This window comes from Topomyia yanbarensis, chromosome 3, assembly GCF_030247195.1.
Source record: "Topomyia yanbarensis strain Yona2022 chromosome 3, ASM3024719v1, whole genome shotgun sequence".
Taxonomy (NCBI): domain Eukaryota; kingdom Metazoa; phylum Arthropoda; class Insecta; order Diptera; family Culicidae; genus Topomyia; species Topomyia yanbarensis.
The window spans coordinates 278,362,789-278,376,381 of NC_080672.1; the positions used below are offsets into that span (position 1 = coordinate 278,362,789).

The 13,593-nt window shown below is 38.2% G+C and overlaps 2 protein-coding genes across 2 annotated transcripts; one reads left to right on the plus strand and one right to left on the minus strand.

The window, feature by feature from the left end:
• Positions 1-3,027: 3,027 nt before the first annotated feature.
• LOC131690820 (transmembrane emp24 domain-containing protein 1) lies at positions 3,028-4,132 on the plus strand. The gene is made up of 3 exons (XM_058976858.1): positions 3,028-3,180; positions 3,242-3,694; positions 3,752-4,132. Exons 1-3 carry the CDS (start codon positions 3,172-3,174, stop codon positions 3,971-3,973), a joined length of 684 nt encoding a protein of 227 aa, XP_058832841.1. The 5' UTR covers positions 3,028-3,171; the 3' UTR covers positions 3,974-4,132.
• Positions 4,133-4,314: 182 nt separating this feature from the next.
• On the minus strand, positions 4,315-6,625 carry LOC131690821 (F-box and leucine-rich repeat protein 13-like). The gene is made up of 3 exons (XM_058976860.1): positions 6,495-6,625; positions 5,571-6,415; positions 4,315-5,510 (listed from the first exon to the last, which is right to left on the minus strand). Exons 2-3 carry the CDS (start codon positions 6,396-6,398, stop codon positions 4,653-4,655), a joined length of 1,686 nt encoding a protein of 561 aa, XP_058832843.1. The 5' UTR covers positions 6,399-6,415; positions 6,495-6,625; the 3' UTR covers positions 4,315-4,652.
• Between the last annotated feature and the right edge of the window lie 6,968 nt (positions 6,626-13,593).

Consider the following 13,593-nt stretch of genomic DNA (forward strand, 5'->3'; position numbering starts at 1 on the left):
TTCTGGTTTAGCTGTCGTTGCGGGTTGGACCACTGCTTACGATTTAGCTTTCGAAGCTGAAGTCGAGATTTTTTTTTTGGTTATGGCAAAATTCAATGCATGCCCGCCGCGCTGGAGGGAATATTGCAGTTGTTTGCCTCGTCCTTAGTTCGTTTGAAGCAGCGCGTTCATTCAGTTATTTTCGATTCAAATTCAACTTCATAGATTACACAATTCACTTTTTCTCGAAAATGTAACAGATGTCATCTTCTGCTTTTAATTCCACAGAGCTCATATATAACATATGAATGTTTTGGTAGGTGAATGCATTAATATTGCCTCCGAGCTGAAGGCTTTAGACTCTGCTTTAAACTTCAGTCAAGATGCAGATTAAAGAATGAATAAGGCGTTGGAACTGAATCCTGGTTGCGGTTAATGCAGCAGAAATGGGCAACAAAAGATTTTATACCACTGTTTTCCATAGTTGTTCGTAGAATTGAAACGTAACAGTTTGTTGGTTTTATGTGCCAGTTGGTTCCATTTTCCAGGGTCACGAAGAAAGGAATGGAGTGTTCTATCCGCATTCTCACAACCCGGACAGCGTAGGAAATGGGGAACAAATTCCTGAACACGTCTTTATCGGAGACAACTTCATCGTCTTGCGACATGAATCTACGGATAACGCCGTCAGGTGTACCAGAAGACAAATCATGTAATCTTCCGTCGATTGCACCGCCCTCCTTGTAGACGGGGACCTTAATCTTAACTTAATCCTGTTCATAAAGATGTGTCATGCTGTTACTGTAGATAAATTGATCTAGTGAAGCACGAGCTATACACACCAGAGCCAAATTTCGAACATGTTGAAGCTGATTAACGTTATATCTGGCAATACATATTCCCTTTTAACGTGACGTTGGTTGGTGGAAGATTTAGCTAACTCTAATTTCTTTAGTAATAAAAGTTTTTCCTTATCGTGTTGTTGATCGCTTTCACGCGTCATTCATGGCAAAGCTTTCCTCATTTTTGTTGCACCCTCATTCATACGATGTGGACGACCATATCGCTCCTTTTTTACGTATAACCGCTGTAAGCATTCGCCTTCTAGTTTGGTCAACTACAAATCCCACACACTACCAGAACATGGTCAGAAGCGACGTTCGTTTCTCAGAAGGTCCTGACATCAATGACATCGGAGAAATACCCAGCTGATTTTGGATCGCGTTTTGCCATTCGGGATTTCCAGTTATGCTTCTCAATAGCATTTCGTCTTAAAAAGTGCTACAGATATTTATATTTACATCGGGCCGCGCCGAGGTTGGTCAACCCATATTTCCAACTATCAAAGACAACTGTCACGATACTCAGTGTCCTTTTTGCTTTTGTCTGAACCAGCGCGAATCGATCGACAAATTAGCTGTCAGGCTGCGTGCACGAATCAAATATACGAATTAAAACAGTTATCTGGATCCAAGATATCGATTCATCAACAGAGAGGAGAAAACGTTGCTTGAATTCTATAAAATAAACAATTTATCATTGCATGCAGATAAGACAATAAATTTAATTCTATTCAATACGACTTTACTGGATTTATTGATTTGAACTACATATAATTTCCCCGACTCATTATCGCCGAAATGCGAAATAACTTTTGGAAGGCGTTTTATAAAGCAGGGTCTATATTCTCGAGTTGAATTTTCGATCGCTGGTATTTATTATCGCACAACGTGGTTTTGCGGATTCTCCATTTTGTTAAGATGATTTTCCAATAGAAAAAATAACAGTCGATCATTGGCAACCTTCTTCAAAAGTACACTAAGATAAATCCGTAGATTTCCGTAGAATAAATTGCATTTCCGTAGATTTTATCTACGGATCCGTAGATCCGTAGAAAACCTTCAAATCCGTAGATCTACGGAGATTTCCGTAGATCTGACATCGCTGGCTGGGGCACTTTTTCCGCCGTCGTCATCGCCCACTGCTTTTCTTCGATGGACTGGCTGCTTGCTAGTGCTTGAACGAATACGAATGATGAGAAAAACCGACCGACAGATATTTATATAATCGCGCTAATATGCACTACTATCGCTTTCTCGCTCGTTCTCGTGCCGTGCATGAGCCTTTCCTTTTCGTCCGGCTTCTAATGGCCTAACCAAAGGAATATGCAGTCTTTCCCCCACCAAGTGCTCTCGTCAAGCAACCCAATGCGAATAACCATACGAACAAACATGTAATGGACCTATATATAAACTTTTCATTATTTTATTGTTCGGTTGGTCTACCATAACGACGGCTCTGTGCGGGATGGGCTGAAAATTTTCACTTTTCCGAGTCGTTTTCGAAAGATTTTTCAAAACACATTTTTTTTGTTATTAGTACATGTTATACATACTTCAAATTTTAATACAGCATAGAGGAACATATTTGCAACAAATTGGCCTAAAAATCAAATCATTCTGTTAAGTATGATAAAAGTTATTAACGTTCAAAATCTGACGCGGCACCGCAGCCGATATTTTGAAACGGGACCCCTATATTGAAACCTTAAATGTATTCTACATTAAAACCTATCAATGAGTTGTAATTTTTGCCGTGGTTAAATGGAAACTACCTTCAACACGGTTTACCTAATTTTAAGTTCCCCTACGATACCACGAGATTGAGTCAAAGGAACTCAATTTTAGGTAGTTTTTCGTTTCCGTGTAACCCAAACTGCTGTCAAAATGTAAAAACTGACAGGGTTGGGTTAGAAGAACAGGGTGGCCAGACCTACCGATTTATCGGTAGTCCTACCGATTTTGGTCTTCCCTACCGATTCACAGACGACCAAGGTAAAACTACCGATATTTTCTTATCCCTACCGAAAACTACCGATTTTTATTGATTTTGGACACATCCTACTCAACATTCAATTTTGAGTTGGATTTGGTCTGAGATCTGTGTTTTCAGTATTTTACAATTCTATGTCAACACTACGTTTTTGGAACAATAACCCGGCCTACCGATAACTACCGATAAACTTTTAGTGACCCTACCGATATTAGGGAATTCTATCTGGCCACCCTGTAGAAGAACCTGACTCAGTTTCGAGATCAAGCAAAAACGGCATTAGTTTTGGACGGACTATCAATTTATTTACCTATTATAATTTTAACTATCCTCAGTGCCATAAATAACAATTTACGTATAATGTACACGGTTTGTTAAATTTGAAAATACAGATTCGATCCTACAACTAGAGCATTAAATTTTGTTTCAGCCTCATCTTGTCTTAACAACAATTACCCTTTTGCTACCGGCGATCTTTTGCCTGCAGAAAGAGTTGACTATAATTATTTCGCCGGGCGCAAAAGATTGTTTCTATGAGGCTGCTAAAGCTGGTCAAACGGTAGATATTGAGTACCAAGTAATCGATGGATCCCACGGCGATTTAGACATAAGCTTTAGTGTTGCTGACTCTTCCGGGCGCCTTTTGTATGCCGACTATAAAAAGTCGGACAACATTCATCGTTTCCGGCAGTCGCATGATACGGAGCTTACATTTTGCTTTAGCAATGAATTCAGTCGTATAAATAGCAAAACGGTATTCTTCGAAATAATAATAGAGAAAGAAGACGAGGATGCCGGGTGGAGTAATTTCGATATACTCGAAGGATTAAGTCCGGAAGAGTTTTATGATATGAAGGTACAGGATATAGAAGATATTATCAAGGTGAGAAGATGTATAAGGGTAACAACAGGTTAAACTAATTTTCACTTATTTTAATAGCGCGTCCGAAACAATTTAACAAAGGCTCGACAGTTCCAGGATATGCTTCAGTCGCACGAAGCGCGTGATCGAAATATCGCCGAAGAAAACTATTTCAAAGTCAACGCTTGGTCGTTTTTCCAAATCATAGTCATGGTAGGTGTAGGTTTTTGCCAAGTAGTCATGGTCAAGAGTCTGTTCGATACCGATTCAAAGGCACACAAATGGTGGAGCAAAATGTGAAACTGTGGATCTCTCATATACTATGTAGCGTTAACCTGGACTTTAATTATCACGGCTTAGCTTGTTAGCAGGGAACAGCCTAAAACTCAAATCACTAATACCAAAATAATTTTAAGATCGATCGAATCGGTGAATATACTGTGCCAGTTTTGTATAAAACGAGTAATTAATGATAGAGAAACTACAGTTGGGGGCTTTGTGATAAATGGTTTCTCATATATAGTTCATTGACATCGCACACGCCGTAATCAAAAAGGAAGCGCATGTAATTATGAAATATATAACGTGCAACAGTCAGAAAAAAAACTACGAAACTTCAAATTTATAAATATATATTTCGATATGTTATGTAATATGCTACATTTATTCGCTACAACACATGATACCAAATTACTATTTTCACGGCGGATTTAAATTTTGCTATACACGATAATGGTCTGGACCAAACAGAATGCCACCAATCTAAAACGGTTTTAAAATTTCATAATTTTAGTAATCAGACCGTTTGTGAAGATTTTTGTTTTGTAAATAACTCTTCGAATCACACAGGTAGAACAATTTGCTTTTGGATGCAAATTTGTTGTGCTCACGTTTTACGAGACACTTGCATTCGCGCCGACGAACCTACAATAAATAATTAACCTCCACCAACATTCGAGCTAGTTCTCATCACATTATACTAGACATACAGCGAACGTATGCTTCTCATATTCTCCAATCTATGCTTCGCATCATCGGTCAGTAGCGGACAGTTCATCATGTTAAGCCACGCCAGCGTTCGGCCGTAATTTATCACGTGCTCTACCGAGACGTCCGTAATCGATCGACATCCGTCCAGATTGAGCAGTTTAAGCCGTTTCAAATCACGGCACAGCATCTGCACTGCACTGTCACAAATCCGTTTGCATGCATCAACATGGACGTACTCTAACCGGGGACATTGTCGAACCAATGCTCGGATCCCAAAGGCAGTGATGTTGAGCCCTCGGAGATCTATCTTTTTCAACCGGGAGAAACTCAATGCTACTAATGTTTCATCGGAAAGATCTCTACAGCGGCTTAAATTCAAATAGCACAGCTTGTTCAGATTAGTCACCGGGTAGAATCTAATGCGCTCGAACGGCATGTTGACACTGTCGAACACGGTTCTACTGAAGAAACTGTCGTCGATATCAAACGTGCGCTGCAGGTTCAGATATTCCAATGACTTCAGAAAAGCAAACGAGAGCTGCAAATCGTGGATGTTTTCATACGAACATTGATACAGTGTTAGGCTTCGAATGTTGGGAGTCTTTTCGAAAAATCGTGGTAATGTGTTCCGCGAAAATGTAGCCGCCGAAACGTATAATTTCTCGAGGTTGGCGTTCTCGTAAGCACTAAGATCCAGATTACCTGCCACGTGTGTTGCATCAGTGATTTTGAGATACTCTAAGCGCTGCATATTACACAAAAACGACTGCTGCAAGTTATGAACACGACAGATGTGCAATTTAATGCGCTTCATATTGGGCAGGTTTCGACTAATTTCACCAAGTATCTGAAATGAAAAATTTCCCTTTGAATAGGCGACCAATTACCGGACGCAACGAACACCTACTTGATCATCCGCCGGAAATAGATTATCGATGTTTAGATGCACTATCGAAGGTTGAACCCTGCTTAATTGGATAATGTCCCGTTGTTTCAAATCGTAGCTCGATTTAAGTGAAACTTTCTTCAACCTCAACCGTTCGATAGTTGAAATTTTATGTAATAGAGTTGCACCAACTTTGGTATAACTTAAGTTGATTCCCTCCAATGAACTCCGCACCATTTGCACAAATTGGACAAGTTTTTCACCCCATCCTTCGAAGGAAGAGTAGTTCAGCTTCAGAACCTTCAACCGTGGGCAGATTTTCATAAACATATCGAAGCATTCATCGTAAACGAAAATGGATCGCAGAGTGAGTGTCTCTAGTTTAGCCAATCGGAAGTCTACAGTGACATTTTGAAGTCGAAATTCCTCGAACTTAGTAGTTTTCAGAGCAAAGTATTTGAGTTGTGGTGTAAGTCTCAGCATTTGTACCATCGTGTCCCCCGAAATGGAACAGTCGTTTAGCGTGAGATCCTGAAGATTTCGACCCAGTGTTCGCCATAAGGTATCCGCATCTTCGATAGCCACCGCCTTCAGTGTAGCCTTAGAATAGTTACTCTTCGTTTTTGATAATATTCGGCTCTGTTCACAGCCTTCGTACAAGCGGCAGTTTTTGAACGACAACATAAATCTTTCCATAAGTGATGAAGTGTGACAAACAGTGTCATACCAGTGGTGACAAGTAAGTCTCACCTTGGCCAAGTCAGACATGGGCAAATGTTGGAAAATGATCACCAAAATTTCCGTGGGCAGGCGCGGTAGTATATGCGTTTCAACATTGGATGGTTCCATCGCACCACTATGGGTTGCTGGAATGCACAAATTATCAGCATAAACTATCACATATAAATATCAGGATCAATCGAATTGGAAATGATTGATAATTACGTTATTAGTAGAAAAATGACACGACGCAACTAAACAAAGCCGCAATCACGGTGGACACTTTCACGGAGTTTAATGTTTACAAATACCGTATGACATTAATCTCGCGAATAGACCATTATCTGTGATGCAAGTGCAACTGACAGCATTTATCATAATTGAACGCATTTTTTGAAAAGGGCGATACTTATAAATACATCATTGAGCCGATTGGATACAAAAATTAATTTAATATAATGTTGCGTACTTTGTGTAGGTTTGTGTTTCAAACACTGGAATTATGCAATGTATGACTTGATACAAAGTTTAGTTTTCGTTCTGCTAAATTACAAATTACGACACAAAAACACAATAATTTCTAAGGCTGTGAATCATTTGGCGATTTTTTGTTAAACTTTTAGTCAACATTTGACAGTTCGAAAGTGATTGTCTCTCGAATGGCAAAATTTAACCGAGAGAGTGACGCACTAGCAAAGGAAGTATGTATGTATATTCCACTTTATTGCCATTGAGCGTTAGTCGATACCGGACCGGCACTTTGTTTTAGGTCCTGGATTTTGGCGGGTTTCGGGTCGGGTTGGGGTTCTATACAAGCAACTGACGCCCCTATCTCTGCATACAGAGTTTGACAATAGGCAACAACGTTTTTACACCGATCGATTGGGGTCAGTTTGATAACGTCAAAATCGCTCGAAATGTCATCAACCAGCAATAAACAAAATAAAACAATGCATACTTTTTCTGTTTTGAAGCAAACTAAAGTGTTCCTCGATCCTATACAAGCAAAATTTTTATGTTGACTACGATAATGTGACGTCATGGCACCCTGGTTCTATAAATTTGTCGGGTTAGGGTTTTCAAATTTTAAATTCTCGGGTTCGGATTGGGTCCGGGTATTTGATTTTTTTTTTACTTTCGGTATCGGGTTTTTTGAATTTTGTAATGTTCGGGTTTCGGTTTTGAACGCTGTTTACGTCTATACACAACACTCAGTCTCTCTTTGTAGTAGTTATCTTTACTTCGTGATACGAATGGGTAACACATATAACTCTACTACATTTTACCACCTTTGAATCGCTAAAATTCGTCATATTTTCTGGCGCTCAAATATTGTATTTTTTATTCATGTATAAAATTTCTTCTCTTCAGATTCGCAAACTGCCCAAGAGTTTTATTTTTTGAACGAGCACTCATGAGAGAGTATTCATAAAGACAAATAATAAAGACGTAAATCTCACGAAGAAAGTCTAGAAAATTTGTGGTTCATTTAGCCATTTTATGAGTTACTACGGTCCCTTCAGATTTGACCGCACTCGCCGTTTGATGGCGCTACAGTTTGATGTTTCTGTTGAGAGTGCATCAACGCAAGCCTAGATACAGAAAAATAAATATAAGCAAACTTTCATCATCAATATTGACACCACCAAGAGTGAAAACGTGAATTGTAATTTGTATTAAAGTTAACGAAAATCTTGTTTATGAAAACTATTTTTCAGGTCAAGGAGGAAAAATTTGTTTTCAAATGGAAGGTCTGTTTTAGATCTCGTTAAGTGACTTCGTGAAAGTAGTGAAAGCCGACTTATTTTTAGCTACTAAAAGAAGTAGGTCCAGCTAAGGGTTTCAGAAATTAGCACACTTTTCCTGCTGCTGGTGGTATTTATTGGAACATATAACGAGATTGTACGTTCCGAGAAACAGTTTTGAAGAGTCCTGGAACCTCGCCAAGATACGTACATACGTACTGCTTCATACATAGTAGAACCCACTATGCATGAAGCAGTTGATACGAAATTGGTAGTGCTGCACTCAAAAGTGGTATTGCTAGAATCAGCTTTCTTGGCATGGGTGCCGAAAGGAAAGGTGCGAAGCGGTGAAAACTTTTTATGGTTTAAATAATAATTTTTCTAATGCCATACACTTATGTCGTCCACTTTAAATTGCTGTCCATTTTCAATCCTAGATTTGCGACTTTTCTGAAAAATCTCACGCAAAACAGATTGTTTGGGGTGTGATGTTACCGTGTATACATTGTCTGGGATTCGGGATAAGATTATTAAAGACTGTTCACTGTTCGACCTTGTTCAAGTCAACATTTAATATATCACATACATCAGTTCTATACTCTCACCTCTTCCCTCAGCTTTTTGCTGAGTATCTGGAGATTTGAAACATTTGAAAGCAAGCGACAGGTCAACAAGAACAATCATAGTCCATTATCCTTTGTTTAAGTTGGTACAGACATCTTGTACATCTATTGTTGAGGCGGTGGTAATACTATGACGTTTTCGGTACCCTGATTGATATTTGGCAAACAGCTATAGGGTGGGTGCTCCTATAGTTGAGGCGTACCAATAGTTGCAGTAGTGGGTTATACGCCTATCTAATGTACCAACCATAACCAAATACCTTTTATTGGTTCAGCACACTAAAACCATGCGACAATAAAACTGTTATCCTTGAAGTTTGATCAAATAACTATTGAAAAAAAATAGTTTTCTTTGAATTTTGAGCTCCCTTGCACCTATAGTTGATCTAATGTACCTATAGTTGCAAGTCCCATAAGAAATCAATGGGATTTGCAACAATAGGAACCGAAATTAGCGATTGCACCACTATTGGAACATGTGTTCCATAGTGGTACAAGCGGTTTTGAATATATTTTTTCTATGGAATAGCGATTGAAAGCTTTCGTGTAACGTATAAACATCGCCCGTAGATTTATTCATAATATAATAATAGTTTTCAAAAGTTTTCCTTAAATATACGACTATTGGTACATCAACCCTAGTTGATGGTTGTCCAAATATCTCGAGATGTGGTCGAATAGAAATTTTTCAAATATTGCTGGGAGGACACTAATTGAGCGATAGTCTTTCAGTTTGACGGGATTGGCCGATTTTGGAATTGGTGTTACGATGGCCTTTTTTCCAGATCTTCGGAAATGTGCAGCTATCAATTATCGTATTGAAAAAGTGAACGATGATTGGAAGAATGTGTTACAGCTTAACCTTCCGGAAGTCGCGCTAGTGCACTAAGTGCACGCTGCTCTAAAAATGTAGCGAAATCGTCTTAGCGGACCAGCAGATGCTCGTTTAGTGAGCCATTTGCATGACTTCCGGAGGTAATAAATGAAATTGTCGTGAAACCTGTTTCGCATGCGATAATTTCGAAGATTTTCTTAGACACTTCAATCGTATTCGTATGTTCAAAACGAAATCCAGAATTTGTGCAATAGTTTCTAGCTCATGTTGGTAAATTTTGACGGTCACAAAATTACACTGGAACTGCATTCACTGTGTTCGACTAGTAACGGTTTGTCCAGAATTTCCATTCAAAGTGGATTTTGACAGTTGGCTTTTAGGCCGTAATCATATGTTTGTCGAGAATTGGAATGAGTAGAAAAATATCCAAAAACCCGTCTCACGAAACTTTACACGCATTTGCTAATCAGGAGAACGAAACAAACGTCAAGGTTGTCTCCATGGATAGGAATATATCAGTGCGAAAACCAAGTTTAAATTTGCTTCAAATCTTCTGATAAGGCTGGCGATTTGTAGATGCGGAAAATAGGTTCAACTCCTATTTTCATGATCGGGCGTCTTGCTACTATTACTAGTTATGTGACTTCATCCGAAGTTTACGTTAACTCAACTTTGTGATTTTTTTTATTTAAATGATACTGATCATGTCGTAATCATAACAACCCTGAGAAAAACACATGTTTTTTCATTTGACTCTCGTGGGGAATGGGTTAAAGACTATCTTCGACAATATTATCAGGCAACTGAGAATAACTATCTATTTATCTATTTGAGTAGATTCTTCTGAGATACTTTTTATATCATTGGACTTGCGAATTAAAAATATCGTAGAATGATTTTCCTAGATCACTGAAACTATAGTAAAAGTCAAAATGTAAAGTGAATGCAAAAAACTACTGATTTCACTACAAATCAAGAATAAGAACCTTAGCTCTATTGACTTTCAGCAATCTTGCAAAACCGTTGGAACTTGAGAAGATTACCTAGATTAAGTAAATATTATAATTGAACATTTGAAGGTTTTATTTCGGAATTCATGGGTTTTTGGACAATGTAAAATATATATTTCAATGATTTAATCTACTAATGGAATCTACCCAGAATTTAAGCAACTGAGCGAAACTGCTAAGAACTTGTTCACTAATCCAAAGAAAACTACTTAGCACTGATTAGTGAATGCTTCTAATTTACGTAAAATTTGGTAAATATAACATTGATGACACCACCAAAATAACTAGAAACTATAACGATAGGTGAGCTTAATAATTTCAACATCACTTGCTTCAGACACATGGGAGAGAACACATCGCACTTACGTCTAATTTGCCAAAGAGGCTTTGTCTGTTTTTAAATTACAGCAAATTGTCCGTTTCCTGTGAAACTTTTGTAAAACTTTTTGTGAATTTGTTAAACAAATATGTGGACGCTAATCTGCTCAGTAATTGGTTCGTTTTTGAATAAAAATACTTAGCTCTTGATTTTTTTACAATCATCATCAAGATTGGAAGAGATATATGACTTCTTGAAGAATGTTGTAATGTTTGTTTGATTACAGGTTTGTTTAACCACTATTTGTAAAAAAGTTTCAATTAAAGTTTGTTGCACCTAACGCATCAAAGTTGTACGGATAACAAAGGCGAAATGTAAGATCAGAGCGCAATTTCGAAAGCACTGTTTAGAGTATAGAAAAGATAGAAGAGTGATCTTGAGTCGATTTCGATTGGTTGTTTTTTTGACATTAAAAATGTCTTACTCCACTATCTGGGGCTAGGTGTCATTCTAAAATCTAAACTATCTCCCATGTAACGAAACTATGTAAGGTTTGCACGCTTATAACTCCGATATTACTTGATGGATTTTAATCATTCATACACCAACCGATTCAGAAACACCTAACTTAAATATTGGTAATAATTTAATATCTCCCCAATAAAAGTAGACTTTTGGAAATTGATAAAATTAAAAAGTTCACGAAAACGGGAACATTACCATTCGTGAGGCAGATTTCTCAGACACAGCCGTCCATAGAGGGCACCTTATTGGCTCAATCACACACGAAAAGTCATAAATAGAAGCGACGCATGTCCGTTTAAATCAGTTGTTGCTCTTATCCCATGCGAGCAACATCGTCTCCGGGCGATGCAATAAGCGCTATCGATTTTCGGCAACGTTGGCATTTGCACACACTCGCACCTAAGTGACTAAACCATATACGGTTAGTTTATAAATAGAGGTGACGCGTACACGTTTGAATCAGTTTTTTTTCTTATGTCGAACGGGTAAGATCATGGCACTACAATAAGCGGTAGACGCTATGCATTTTCGGCAGCGGTGGCCGTGTGCGGATTTTTCGGGTACCAGCACGGTGTCACAGAATGATTTGCAAAGTGGGTGGACGGGGTGGTTTGGATTTAATTCAATACGGTGTGTGCTGCGTTTGAAAAAAATATATTTATTTGTTATGCATGCGTGTGCGTTGTAACTTGTTAATCCATGTTTACGGCGCTTTGTAGCTGCGTAGGGTAAAGAGCCTATTGGTTTTCATATGTTTCATATTTCGGTTATATGTTTTTTTATCAGTAAGGCATCTGACAACGTGCTTCCGTAGTTAATGCACTGTTCAGCAGCGTAATATTTTATGTAGGAGAGTGCACTCAGGTTTTTACGCGTTTTTTTTGCGCGGTATTTTTTACGCGGATTTTGAAATTTACGCGGTTTTCATTTACGCATTTTTTGAAATTAACGTGGTTTTCATTACGCGGCCTGTATTCCCTGCGTAAAAAAAAACTTGAGTGTAATTGCATCGGAAACAATCACATTCCCAGGAGAACTTTTTGTTTTCTAATTTCCAGCCTATTTTTACTAGATGGATCAGCAAAATAATGCCAATCAGCTAGTGAGATACTTGATTAATTGTCATAATAGATTACCGTTAAATGACCTTCAATAAATTATGTTTTAATGGGGAGGGTGTATAGCAAATTGTAACATATGAAAACAGGAGAGTGAGCAAGAACGTGAGTCGATATGTGTGATAGATAAAATTCATTTGCACGCTCTTGAAAAAAGCTACATTTTTAATGTCGCCGTGGTCGTGTCCTGTACACAACCCTTTAATTTTTTTCTCTCTTTTCTCTCTTATTTAAGATTATCTCTCTCATTTTATTCCATGACGAGCAAAAACAGAACGAAAGACTGTCACATACTGAAGACAAGAAATCAAAACACTTATCCCAACTTATTGGCTTATAGATTCAATCAGTCCCAACATTTTAGTCGCTCTTCGTGATTGCCTATTGTTTTGCCACTTTTTGATCCGTCCACTTTAAAAAAAATTTAACACGTTTGTTGCTGATATCACGGATTTACGGATTAACAGTGTGATTTGTACGGAACGAATTCCTCGTAAAAATAAAAGCAAACGTCAATAAAAATGGTATTTCGTTAAAATGATGCAAAACAAAAACTGTTCTCGGCTGAATTGTTCTCAGACAAATTGAAATACTTTTTGTGTAGCACAGTACAGAGTACAGAGTGCACAGTGTGCACTGACCTAATACAGAAATTCAAATTTGTGTGCAATTCAAAAACTTATCATTTAAAAATAACAAACAGGACCGTGGGTCTTTTTTATATTTCCTTCTGCAAACAATAAAAATATTATAATGAGTTTAAATGGTTGTCTAGCAGATCTCGCGCAAGCGTTTAGTCATTGCACGTGAAAACCTGTTTACGAGTCGAGGAAACATTTTTTTCCTCGCCAACTATGTCTTGGGGGGGGGGGGGGGGGAACATTGATTTTCTCATCGTCCATATATAAAAGTATCTTAATTATAGCATTGTCACACACAACCATGTGTTTTAAGTTGTTCGAAATAAATGGGTTTCGTCTGGGCTAATTTGTTGAGCGCGTAAAGCCTGACATGGTAGAACTCGATAAAGGCGGCTTCCGAAAGTCTAACCTCCATTTACACCTTCAGGAAATGTTCCACATTATGAATGCTCGGTCCTATGCGAATCATCAATAATTTTTTAATCACCGTGTTTGGCTGGAGCACCAC

Bases quoted from the DNA above. Each gene is read 5' to 3' on its own strand.
- LOC131690820 (XM_058976858.1), top strand. The intron at 3,695-3,751 runs GTGAGAAGATGT...TTATTTTAATAG, and splicing joins ATATAGAAGATATTATCAAG to CGCGTCCGAAACAATTTAAC.
- LOC131690821 (XM_058976860.1), bottom strand. From the start codon at position 6,398: ATGGAACCATCCAATGTTGAAACGCATATACTACCGCGCCTGCCCACG. The intron at 5,511-5,570 runs GTAGGTGTTCGT...TTTTCATTTCAG, and splicing joins TATTTCCGGCGGATGATCAA to ATACTTGGTGAAATTAGTCG.